This window comes from Chrysochloris asiatica, unplaced genomic scaffold (assembly GCF_000296735.1).
Source record: "Chrysochloris asiatica unplaced genomic scaffold, ChrAsi1.0 scaffold00093, whole genome shotgun sequence".
Taxonomy (NCBI): Eukaryota; Metazoa; Chordata; class Mammalia; order Afrosoricida; family Chrysochloridae; genus Chrysochloris; species Chrysochloris asiatica.
This window is the reverse complement of record NW_006408611.1, coordinates 11,951,126-11,964,291: the sequence shown is the minus strand read 5'-3', so window position 1 is coordinate 11,964,291 and position 13,166 is coordinate 11,951,126. Positions and strand designations below refer to the sequence as shown.

General features: G+C 42.1%; 1 protein-coding gene across 2 annotated transcripts in view; it reads right to left on the bottom strand.

The window, feature by feature from the left end:
• The window catches only part of USP39 (ubiquitin specific peptidase 39), a 58,251-nt gene that overhangs the window by 33,604 nt on the left and 11,481 nt on the right, over window positions 1-13,166 (bottom strand). For both annotated transcript variants that reach the window (XM_006866600.1, XM_006866601.1), the window contains exons 4-7: window positions 11,877-12,013; window positions 10,272-10,424; window positions 5,185-5,410; window positions 1,337-1,414 (exon numbers count right to left, since the gene is read on the bottom strand). In XM_006866600.1, coding sequence (XP_006866662.1) covers window positions 1,337-1,414; window positions 5,185-5,410; window positions 10,272-10,424; window positions 11,877-12,013 — 594 coding nt within the window. The remainder of the gene's footprint in view (window positions 1-1,336; window positions 1,415-5,184; window positions 5,411-10,271; window positions 10,425-11,876; window positions 12,014-13,166) is intronic.

Here is a 13,166-nt window from a genome sequence, read left to right as displayed (position 1 = left end):
GAGGCAGAGATGGGGTCATGGAGAGGGGAGCGGCTGAGGACTTTAGATTCATGGGAAGAGAGGGACTAAGAGCTGGTGGCCAGGAGGCAGACTTGCAGAATGTGCCCTTTGGAGATGTAAATTATTATATATGCCTGAATTTAAAAAAAAAGCTAAAGTGAATAGACAGAAATACTGTTAACTGATGATGCATGAAGGGGATTATAATCATTGTAATGAAACAAGGTATATGATTTGCTGAATGTAAAACTGGATGATCTGCCCTGTAAACTTTCACTCAATCCACAATAAAAACCTTAAAAACAAAAAAAAGATTCATAGGAAAAATGGAATAGAAAGATAATGGAATTTTCCCAAGAACTTTTTTGAAGCCCCTCATATGCTGTCTGAAAAGGAAGACAATGTTGAGACTATACTGGACACAAAAGGGAAATGACAGATCAAGGGGATGGAGAACAGAACCAAATTAATGAGACAGTGGATTTAAGGACCCTGATAGGACACAAGTTAGAGAACTCAGAGGGTAAGCACAGGCTGAAGACACCAAGAGAGGTGGAAGGGCCAGCTAGAGAAAAGAGCACACCAAGAAACCACCAATGCTAAGACGCGGATTGCAATCACTGAGATGAAATACAGTGTAGAATTTGTTGGATGTAAAACTGATGATTTGCTCTGCAGATCTTCACTTCATTCACATACAAAAAAAAAAAAAAAAAACACACTTTAAAAAAATTAAAAAGATAACACCAATGCCATCACCATCTGAACACTGATGACATGTTCACCACGAAAGAAGAGAATAGCATTAGGTTCCCAGCTGACTCACCAAGGGCTACAGCACGTAAGCTAGGAGCTACCAGTGGCATTCAAGAAAACATCTTATTACCAATAAGTCAATGTGAACTGCTGAGGGACACAGGGACTCAAAAGTCTGAAACTCATTATGGAGGCCAGCATCATTCCCCCACATACAGGTTCAGGGTGAGGAACTAGGTTTTAGTCTGCTGGAGCCCTCAATTTCAGCCAGGCCACCACTGAGGCCTCCTCATATTAACTACCACAAAAGCAGGAAACTAGGAGTCTAGTTTCTCTGTTTGAAATGGGCCAGAATTTCTAAGGCTTGATTTTGTTCATTTCTACTTACTGAAAACATGGCCATATTCTATCAAAAATGAGCCTATTTAGAAGCAAAATTCAGCCCATGTGTATATTATCTTCCCACCCCCATACATGCATCCACAGACACAAAGACAAAGTGAACAAGTGGATGAGAAGTCACAATATTTTTTAAAGGGAGCACAATAAAGAGCTCCGTCTCACAAGTAATATAACTTACTCTTCTTTTTCTTCTTTGTGCCCCCCAGAGCTGAGTGCAGGGCATTCAGAAACCAGGACAGAAAGTCGACTCCATCCCCTGGGAAAAAAGGAAGGGTGGGACATGTCAAAGCTGGGAGGCACTGCATACATAAACCCACACCTTGGTTGGTACAACTCCACATCCCAGGTTTTCCTTCTTCCTCTCTGGCCATGTCACCTTGTCCCTATTACCTACACCTCCAGCTGGTCACCAAATGTTGGCATTCTTCAAAATCAAGCCCTTGGCTTCCACTCTTTACTATCTCTTCTAATCTACATGCTGATGTTAGGTGCTGTCCAGTTGGTTTCAACTCATAGTGTCAAGATGTACAGTGGAACTGCCCAGTTCTGCACCATTCTCATAACCGTTCCTATTCTCCAGCCCACTGTCACTGCATCAATCCATCGCGTTGAGGGTCTTCCTCTTTTATGCTAAACCTCTACTGTACCAAATATAATATCCCTCTCCAGGGACTGGTCTCTTATCATCCACGAGACAAACTCTTGTCATACCTGCTTTTGGCTGTACTCCTTCCAAGACAGGTTTGCTCATTCTTCTGGCAATCCGTGGTGTATTCAGTATTTCCCACAATACCATAATCCAAATGCACCGATTGTACTTTGGTCTTCTTCATTTATTGTCCATCTTTCACATGCATATGAAGTAAACGAAAATAACTATGGCTTGGGTTAGGTACACCTCATTCTTCAAGGTGACACACATTTGTTCTTTTAACATTTTAAAGAGATCTTTTGCAGCAGATTTGCACAATGTAATACGTCATTTAATTTGAATGCTGGTTTTCATAGGCACTGATTGTGGATCCAAGTAAAAGGAAATCCCTGACATCTTCAATCTTTTCTCTGTTTATCATGATGCTGCTTTTTGGTCCAATTGTGCATATTTTTGTTTTATGTTGAGGTGTAATCAATACTGTAGATAGTAGCTTTGTTCTACTATATCAGCAAGTGCTTCAAGTCCTCTTCACTTTCAGCAAGCAAGACTGAGTCATCCTTTCTATGGCAAATTATTAGTGAGTCTTCCTCCAATTCTGATGCTGCATTCTTCCTATTGTCCAACTCTGATCCATACCACAAGCACAAACCTACCACCATCAAGATTTTTCCAACTCACAGTGATCCTATAAAGGGTTTCCAAGACTGTAAGTCTTTCCAAGAGCAGACCACCTCATCTTTTCCACATGAAGCAGCTGGTGGGTTTGAACCACTTACCTTGTGGTTAGCAGTCCAAAGCCTAGCCCATAGCACCACTATACCAGAACCTAAAATTGTCATCTCTACTCCGTACCTGTATTTCTAACCCAATAAGCTCAGACTTCCTGCTTCTCTGCTCTAGCTTACAAGAATTCGTTGCAAGACAGGCAGGAAGAAGCCTTTTCTCTGCACCATGACTGAAATGGCTCTAGGGTGGAGTCTAAGGGTTTCTGGGAAGCAGCACGAGTGAAATTCCTACTAATCTCTGAGGTGGGTGTCTAAGGAGTCTGCCACCCAGACAATTTCCAGAAGAACTAGGATTTGCCTCAATTTTACTCTTTGCCCGTCCAATTAAAATCTCATGAGCTTTAGTATGCCTTCCTAATGTCAAAGGCCTCTGATAAGTCCCCAATGACGTTCCTACTTCATTCACATACTATGCTTGCATAATATATGCTTTTCTTTTCTCGCAGCAAGAACCTCTTCAAATGACTAAACACTAAGCAGTGAACACCTGGCTAGGTCTCTGCGACATGGGGAAACAACATTTACAGGACAATGTAATTACTGGCATTTGGCTATGATTATTGTTGTTGTTGTTATGTGCCATGGAATTGGTTCCAACTCATAGAGACCCTGAACAGGGTTTCTGAGGCTGTAAATCTTTACGGGAGCAGAAAGCCTCATCTTTCTCCTATGGTGCAGCTGGTAGTTTCCAACTGCTGACCTTGCGGCTTGCAGCCTGATTCGTAACCATTACGCTACCAGAGCTCCTTTTGGCTATGATAGGAGAAAAGAATCCACTGTGCTAGAAAATGCAATCATCTCAACCTTATCCATTCCAAATTGTCTCCTATTATTTACTACCCTAAGGAGTCCTGGTGTGGCGCTGTGGGTCAATGCACCAGACTGCAAAGCTGTTTGAACTGCAAGGTCGGCGGTTCAAGCTCACCAGCTGCTCCTCAGAAACCCTATACAGGGTCGCTATGGGTCGGAACCGACTCTACAGCACTTCACAACAACAACAAAAGGCTCCAAGGCCCCATGGCTGCCCTTACCTACTTAAAATCTTCTGTTTCTCCTTTCCGTAGGGACCTGAAGAAATCCACGGGAGGAAGATGAGTAAAGCCCATGGAGTAGCTCTACTCCATTCTGTAGGGTTGCTATGAGTCGGAACTAAATCAACAGCAATGGCTTAGTATCTGAGAATCTTCAAGGCTGAAGAATCATTACATGTCCCCGCTAACTCACCCTCAATCAGGGCAATGCTTTTAAAATGTAAATCTGATGGAGCTCTGGTAGCGTAGTGGTTACGAATCGGGCTGCGAACCTGAAGGTCAGTGGTTTGAAACTACCAGCCGCTCCGCGGGAGAAAGATGAGACTTTCTACTCCCGTAAAGATTTACACCCTAGAAAACCCTGTACAGGGTCGCTATGGGTCGGAACCGACTCGACGGCACTTAACAACAACCTTCACTTTAAAGTTTGCACTGATTCTCCGCTATTGTCAAGTATAAACTAACTTCCTTATGCCCAAACCAAACCAAACCCACAGCCACCATATTGATTCAGACTCACAGAGACCCCTGTATAGGGTTTCCAAGGCTGTAAGACTTTGTGGGAGCAAAAAGCCTCGTCTATCTCCTGTGGAGCAGCTGGTGGATTTGAACTGCCAACGCTGAAGTTAGTGCTTACCCTACAGCGCCACTGGGGCTCAAATTCCTTCTTGTTGTTGTTGTTAAGTGCCGTGAAGTCGGTTCCAACTCACAGCAACCCTGCACAGGGTTTCCAAGGCTGTAAATCTTTACAGGAGCAAAAAGCCTCATCTTTCTCCCGTGGAACCACTGGTACTTTAGAACTGCTGACCTTGCGGATCACAGCCCGATTCGTAACCACTACGCTACCAGCCTTGTAGTGACACAGAAACCCAATACAACCTAGCTCTGACCACCACCTCAACCCTCCACACTGCCCCCTAGAGTCCTGGGGTCCTGTCACTTGCAGTGTGTTCTAGCTGAGTCAGGCTCTCCTGCGCCTCCATTCCTCTGTCCATGGTGCTCAGACCTGGAATGTCCTTCCTCCCAGTCAACCTCCCTTTCCCCCTACCAACAACTCAGGGGTCTTTCTTGGCACTCTAAAAGACCTGGAATGTCCTTCCTCCCAGTCAACCTCCCTTTCCCCCTACCAACAACTCAGGGGTCTTTCTTGGCACTCTAAAAGACCTGGAATGTCCTTCCTCCCAGTCAACCTCCCTTTCCCCCTACCAACAACTCAGGGGTCTTTCTTGGCACTCTAATCCACGGTCTATCTCCCACGTTAGAATGGCGGTCCTTGCCCCATGCTCCCATAGCATACTCTGCTTCCTCTATCAGCACTCAACACTGTGCTGTTGTTGTTAAGTGCCACTCAGAGACCCTGTATGGCATTTCTGAGGACCGGCTGGTGGGTTTGAACCACCGACCTTGCACAGTCCAGTGCTGCTTACTCTACAGTACCACACCAGGACTCTGACCACTCTGTAGCTATCTTGTTATATAACTTTTTTCTCCAACAGAAAGGGAGCACCTAAAAGAGAAAAATAAGTTTGTTCAACAAGAATGACTTGTTTCTTACCTTGCTTGGTGATCTGAAAAGTCTTCTTGCTGCATAGGACTACAGCCTGAAGCATTTCATGGGGAGAGACATGTGCCTTAAAATTCCGAGGGTTCCAAAGCTTTCTCATCAGCTCTCCAAAACGCTGTACCAACAGGAACATGATATCTCCAGGAGGGCGCTTGATGTTCTTATAATTGTCTTCTTCCAGGAAGTAGTTCCGGAGAGGAGGAACGTTAGACAGAGCCTAGAAGTCAAACCTTCACCATTAGCCTGAAGTCCCTTTGCAGGACCCCATGGAGTCAAGGCTCCTCCCATCAAAGTTGTTCCTATAGAACCCTGGGCCGTGCCTGCAATGACCTTAGAGTCAGAAGGAAATGAAGCCAAGAATCGTACCCAGCATTCACACTTTAGGAATAGCCTGCCCTTTCAGTTTCACATGAAGTCCAGTTCTGCAGATATTTTGTTGACGCACATATGAGAAAAAAGTTCATTCAAATCCCTATCCATAAACCAACTTATTTAATAATTTATTTTACTATAATTATGCTTGTGACTAAATCTGGATTCATAAGAATTGAAGGCTAGAAACCTTAATACTCTATCTTCGTCACCCATTTTTGCTGAGGCAGCATACTGGTAACTATCTGGAGAACACAACTCCAATCATCTTAATATTTGATGTTTTCCTAAAATCTGGTGTTGACAGAGTGATAATAAAATGATACAAACATCCTGTTATAATGTAAAGTGGTCAAAAAATTTAGGAGAACAAAATTAAATTTGACCTCATTAAGCAAAGACAAAGAACAGCCATGTATGCTAGTTGAGGAAGAACACATGCTTGCAGCCTGAGCTATAAAAAAGAGCTTGGAACAGATGTTAAGTAGGAAAACAGTACCGCCCCCCACCCCCAAGGTCCCTTCTTCATGGGTTCACGAGTCTTCACCAGCTCTGTACTGACTATGAACCCAGTTTCTTGGGTGAGACAGTCCACTTAGAAAAGACAAGAGTTTCTATCAAACACAATAAATCCATGTGCCTCTGGGAAAGAACTCAAGACACTGTCAGCATTAGAACCATAATCAGAAGTGATCAAGAGAGCCTCTAACCCAGAGAAGGAAAGGGGCTGGGTGCTAAGGACAGGGGTGGGAGGGGCAGAGAGACATGCAAGGTATACCCTTTTGTTGGGGGATGATGCATGGATGGGAGGGTAATTAAGGCAATGAAACGATATAGGATAGAATGAATGTAAAACTAATGTTCCCCCATGTAAACGATCACTCAATACACAATAAATCATTCAAATAAAAAAAAAAAGAGAGATCCTCTACCAGCTTAGCCCCAATCAAGAAACAAGACTTTTTCCTTAGAGAATAACTACTTTTTAAAAAAAAGTTTCTCTCAGCAAAGTATGAATAAGCGTTTTTTCTAATTCTCAGTTATACACACTGTGTAAAGAGGTTGCTCTCTGGCTTCCATGCCCTAAAACCAGGCCTATCTGGACAAAAGAGCAATAATACAAATAAGAGTATCAAACCCAGTGATAAATGATCCAGGGACGATGTAAGGCACAGAACACTCTTGTGTGGTGCTAGTAAATTTGCAAATTGCTGCCAACCTCCTACAACATAGAATCTAGGCCCTAATTGCATTAATATAAGTGTAGGTGATATGTTAAATACATTATAATTCATTAATAAAATGATACATGAAATCATTAAGAATGCTACACTCTATTGCTATGAAACCAGAAAAAATGGATAGTGCCTGGCTACATTACTGAGCATCTGAATCCAGGACCCAAAATATGGATCTTGATCAAGAGGAGGGAAAATGTACAACAACTTAAACTTCTCATAAAAACCAGACTTGCCGTAAAAACCCCAAATTTATTGCCTGGAAATAATTTTTACACCTTGAGTTAAAACTATCCCATAAAGTCATCTTTAAACTAAACAACAATTAACAAGGAATGTTTGCTTGAGCACAGTATTCTTTTACAGAATTATCTATATGAGATCAAATTTACAACAGTAACTTTAAAGCACAGATGAGAACAATGGTTTTTTCGTTAACATTTTCCAGTGTTTTAGGTGACAGTTTACAAAGCAAATTAGTTTTCCCAACCAATAGTTCATACATAAATTGTTTTATGGCTTAAGGCGCAATCCCTCAACGTGTCAGCACTCTTCCTCTTTCCTCTCTGGGTTCCTTGTCTCCATTTATCTGGTTTCCCTGTCCCTCCCTATCTTCTCATATTTGGTCTGGAGCCAACATTGCTTTGTTGGTCTCGTGTAGTTGACATGTGGTTTGTTACAGGTGAGAACTTGAAGGGGCAAAGAGTCGAAATCAATGGTGGTGTAACAGTATGGGCAGAGATAGGGAGAATGCAAACACAATGTGAAGTACATGACTACGCCAATGAACAGCACATGCAAAAACTGCTGAATGGGTATATGTTTTGCTGTACATATTTACACACACACACCTAGAATGGTGAAAGCAGGGATATGATTCTGGCAGACTCAAGTATTTGAATGTGTATTGTGGCTTTTTCTAAAAATAAGCAAATATTTATTAATGTAAATAACTTTTTCAAATGTTGCAGAATATTTATTGATTTCATAGTATATTTTAAAATTAAATATAGTAGAGTCCTGGAAACATAGTGGGTTACTGTGGTACCGTGAATTTACTTGATATGGTTTTTCTATCTAATGTCTTAATTCCCACCAAGTGATTGAGTAAGACCATGCAAATAAGGTGTACAGGATTCTAAGGCTGAGATTGGTTAATTTTGCTGTCCAACTAAGATCCATCTCAGAAGCAGGAACAGAAGATTCCAGGTCCATCAAGAATGAACATGAGAGAAACATGAGATACCCACCTAGAAAAGCAGCGACAGCAGAGGTGAAGGCAGAGGCAGAGGCAGAGGCAGTGGCATGGAGAGACAGAGCAGCTGCAGGCTCTAGGCCCAGGGACTGAGTAAGGCTGAGTGCTTAAGGGCAGGAGACTGGCTTGTAGAATGTGCCCTTTGAGCATTCTGACTAGCTAAAAGAGCTTTGTAACATCTGTCTGAACAGGGCAGAAGCCAAGGGGCCACATGGCTGGGAAACCAAAGATGAGTGAGGTGTGCCTGCAATATGGCAGACAAGACATGTGCCTGATTGGAAAAATGCTGCATCCTGAGTTGGTTTTGATCCTGAATTGTAACCTGTTCATTTCCCTACAACTCTTGAGTATTGTTATGTTTGGTGTGGCTGTTGCAATGGATTATTGAACCCAGATGTGAAGCACAGAGTGCTGTGGGAGGGATGTTGGTGTCAGAAGAGGGTAACGATCATTATAGGGTGGAGGCATGTATTCACAGGAATTGGCTTTGGAGAGATTTTTGAGTTTGATTGAATTTCCCCTTTGTGAAGCCAGGGGACGTCAGACATGGCTCCCATATTGCAGCTATGCCTTAGGCTGCTAACCACAAGGTCAACAGTTCAAATCCATCAGTTAGTCCACAGGACAAAGATGAGGCTTTCTGTTCTCCAGAAGATGAACAGCCTTGGAAGCCCTATACAGAGGAGCTATGAGTTGGAACTTACTCTGCAGCAGCAGCAGCTTATGTAGAGCCCTGGTGTGGTGCTGTAAGATAAGCACTGGAGCGCTAAATGCAAGATCAGTATATCAAATCCACCAGCCACTCCTTAGAAACCCTATACAGTCACTGAGAGTCAGAACTGACTTGACAGCACTTAACAAAAACAGCTAGATGCATATGTATATTAGAATCCATAACCATCAAATTAATTCTGATTCACAACACCCTATAGGACAGAACATTACTGTCCCAATGGGGTTTCCACTTTATAGAAGCAGAGTGCCACATCTTTCTCCCACACAGCAACTGGTGGGTTCAAACCTCAGACCTTTCAGTTAGCAGCTGACCACTTTAACCACTGTACCACCAAGGATCCTTATATATACTATGTTACTATATCAATTAAAAAACCTACAATTGTATACACTTTAAAAAGTCCAGAAAAGAAATATACCAAAATGTAACAGTGTAATAAGTAGCACAAGACTGTAGGATTTTGACTGAAGCACCAGGTAGTAGAGAAAATAAATGCTGAGACAGGTATTAGGAATGGCAAGATAAATCATATTGCTGCATGACAGAACATCCTAAATGTGTGACTATGTCTAAAAAAGTTCTCGAAGTCTATGCCCTGTTAACTACTCTGGGGTAGAGCACTGCTGTTGTTGTTGTTGTTGTTGTTGTTAAGTGCCGTCGAGTCGGTTCCGACCCATAGCGACCATGTACAGGGTTTCCGAGGGTGTAAATCTTTACGGGAGTAGAAAGCCTCATCTTTCTCCAGCGGAGCGGCTGGTAGTTTCAAACCGCTGACCTTAAGGTTTGCAGCCCGATTCGTAACCACTACGCTACCAGAGCTCCTTGGGGTAGAGCACTGGGGAAGGGAAAGAACAAAACTTTCCCTTTATACTTTATACAGTTCTCCCCCAATGAAGCTATGTTTGCAATTTTTTAAATCAATTTTTTGTTGTTGAATGAAGCGAATATTGCTGTCAATTTTCATACTCTGTCTTGTGCTTACCAACATTTTCTTTTTCATAATGTGTACATATTCTGTAATTTAAAAAAAAAGAGAGAACTTTTCATTGAAAATAAGAAAACTTTGGCTTTCTGCCTTTCCCATTTGAAAGCATAAAAGTACAGGAGCAAGAATGAGACATCTGACAGCTGAGACACTGAACATCTGCACCACTTTAAAAATGCATTATCTACATACCTGTTTCTTTTTTGGTATCTCCAGGCAACACCAAGATTCTATCCCTCATTCCCTACAACACTCCAAGGCCATGAGCCTGGAGGCTAAAAAAAGGCCTCACAACTTGGCAACAGTCCCTGGAGTAGTCACAGGAATATACTGCTCATCACAGTACAAAGACACAAGTAGGGGCCAAGCAGGGCTCAATGCCAGGAGACCATTCAACTGTATTCTTCAACAAGGCAGCAGTGATCTCTTGGCTGACTCTCACACTATTCCCAGGTTACCCTCTTTGTTTCATTGTTCCCATCTTAGTCCTACCTGAAGAACAGCGTTGGCATAGTCGTTGGCCTTTATGTTATTCAGTCCCACGATACCTGGCAGGTAAGTGGTACCATCATATGCCCGGGACAATTTGGCTTGCTTGTCCAAGTTTGTAATTTGCTGTTTTGTGAAAGTAGGCTTCAACACATACTGTAAACACAAGAACATTGTTTGAGGACTAAAAACAGAATTCACAAAATAGATAAGATATGTGTATAACAGCAACTTCAGCCAAAGACACAAAAAGTGAACAGGAACTTCTGATCACACACCCAAAAAGATCCCCAACAGTAAATATAAAGACAAAGGTAATGTGGGGTAGGTCCTCTCCACACAGCTATCTAGAAGGGAATTTCTGTGTATAGCCACAAATCACTAAATCCTGGGTCCTTCCTCAGACCTCAGCTATCTGGCCAGCTCCAAGATAAATGAATGCCAGAAACCAAGGTGCTACTCCTGAAGGTAGCAGGAGCTTGAGTCCTGGGCATGAGCTCACACAGCCCGCCCATCTACCCAGTTCAGGAGCTCACACACAGCAGGCTCATCTACCCAGTTCAGGAGCTGGCTGCCTCCTCGCCTCTGGGCAGGATTAAGGATCCCCATTACTCCCTGTGATTAAAGGTTTGGGACAAGAGTCCTCCCAGCTACAGAGATATGTGGGGCATCTAGATGTGCTACACAATGGTAGTCACTAACTTGCTTTGATATCTTGATTTCAATTCCTCTCTTGTAAATTCTGTCTATAATAATTTTAACTTCAATTATTAATAGACTTAAGAAACTTTAAAAGTAACATAAGTTTTTGTTGTTTTTAAGTGCTGCTGAGTCAGTTCCAACTAACAGCGACCTTGTATATGGTTTCCAAGGACCAACTGGTGAGTTTGAACCAACCTTGTGGTTAGCAGTCCAGTGCTTATCCTGCAGCACTACATAAGCAATATTTCAAAAACTTTGAACATCTAGCTTTCCTTGAAAAACAAACAAGATTTTTAACACAATCAATATATAGCCACTTGCTGGAAAAGAAATAAACAACCATTTCAATATTAATCAATGCTCTCCACTTAGCACAGCAAGTGACTCTTGGCACAAGTCACAAAGGGGGTATGTTGGCCATTCTGGCCACATCAAATGTCAGAAGTAGTCAAGAGCTGGGAACAGTTTGATATTTACTGTCCAACCTACCAAGCCCAATTCACAAGTCTACACCAAAATGTAAAAGGATGATCAATTTCACAAAAATGCCTTAACCCCATCTACCACATACTCTGATCCTCAGGTTTCCTGGATAATGGACACAAATACCTTAACCACTGACAAGAAATGTTCCACATTTTGCTTAAAAATATATATATTTTTTAAAGTTTTAGCCCCAATTAGAAAGCAGTCCTATTTCTTCAGCTACATTTCTACAAGGTTGTAGACTACAGGTTGCAGTTACGAATCCTGATCACCTTAACTGTTTCTCTGGTTCCACCCACAGAGAATGAAACCTCTCCTAACCCAAGGGTCGTCCCTAGTCTCAAGATGGATAGTTCCAAGAGAATTCTGGGAAGGTTCCCAAAAGAACTGGCCCCAAACCAGCCCTGTCAGACACAATACCGTGATATCCTCCAGTGAGGAATCGATGATCTCATAGTTGTCTGGGAGGCAGTAAAATTTGAGGGTGTGGAGGTTGAGGAAGACATGGTGGCTGAACTGGACACTGTGAATGTAAGCATGAGACTTCAAGCCCCGGCCTGTAGGGAAGGAGGATGAAAGGCTGTAAGAGAAGGACAGATTCCAGAAAGGCCTAGATCAAGGATGATTTTCCTTGGTTTTGTACCAGAACATATTGATATCAGCAAAAACAAAAAATTATGCCATCCATGAAATGAGATTCCCACATGAGCCTCTCGCATCACAAAATTTAGCCAAGACATAATAGCTTGACCAAGTAGTTTTAGTTCCCTGAAACACATAACCCATTGGTTTGGGAAACTAGTTTCATGGAAAAATGGAATTAAAAGATAACAGACATTTTCCATGAACTTTTCGAAGGCTCTTCATATACGAATGTGAAACATACATACATACACATGTTTCACATATATTAAAAATTAGATTAATGCATGTATCACACATAATATATGCATACACAAGCGGGCTTCAAAAAGTTTGTGGAAAAATCCCGTTATCTTTTAATTCCATTTTCCCACAAACTTGTTGAAGCCCCCTTGTACATACACAGATATGCGCCCTTGCACACGCACACACACACACACACACACATATCCTGCAGACAATCCACCGTCACTTAGTCCTAAATTTCTAATTAACCACATGTTGCACAATCCTACACCTAGGTACCTTGGTTTATGATGCCATTCCTTTCTGACAAATCTCCCTCTTTGCCCATTCAAACCCTTATGTACCATCAATTCAAGTCCCACCTCCACCTCCTCCATGAACCTCACACAAACACCCCAGCTACCATGGACCTTTCCTTCTTTCCAATTCTTACCGTCTTTAGTTGTACTCTGTGTCCAGCCTAGCAGCAATCTTCATGGTCTTACAGAGTTGACTGATTGCTTTATGTATTATCCTTGACTTCATACAAAAGTAAGTAGTTTATATTTCTTTCATATATGCTATATATGTAATCTGAATGAACTGAAATAAGTTTTCAGAAAACAGATATAAAGAAGTCCTTCAAGCAAAAAGATTCTCAGCAGAAGACATGGGAAACATTACAGACTCAAAAACCCAGAATCTTTGACAGCCCATTATAGTCTTTCACATAGGTAATTCTTTCTCCCTTTCAGAGGTATTCAGGTTCTGACCAATCAGAGAGACTCCTGTTTGATTTTTAAGAGTAAATGGGGAAGAACAAACAAGATGGCGGATCGGGTG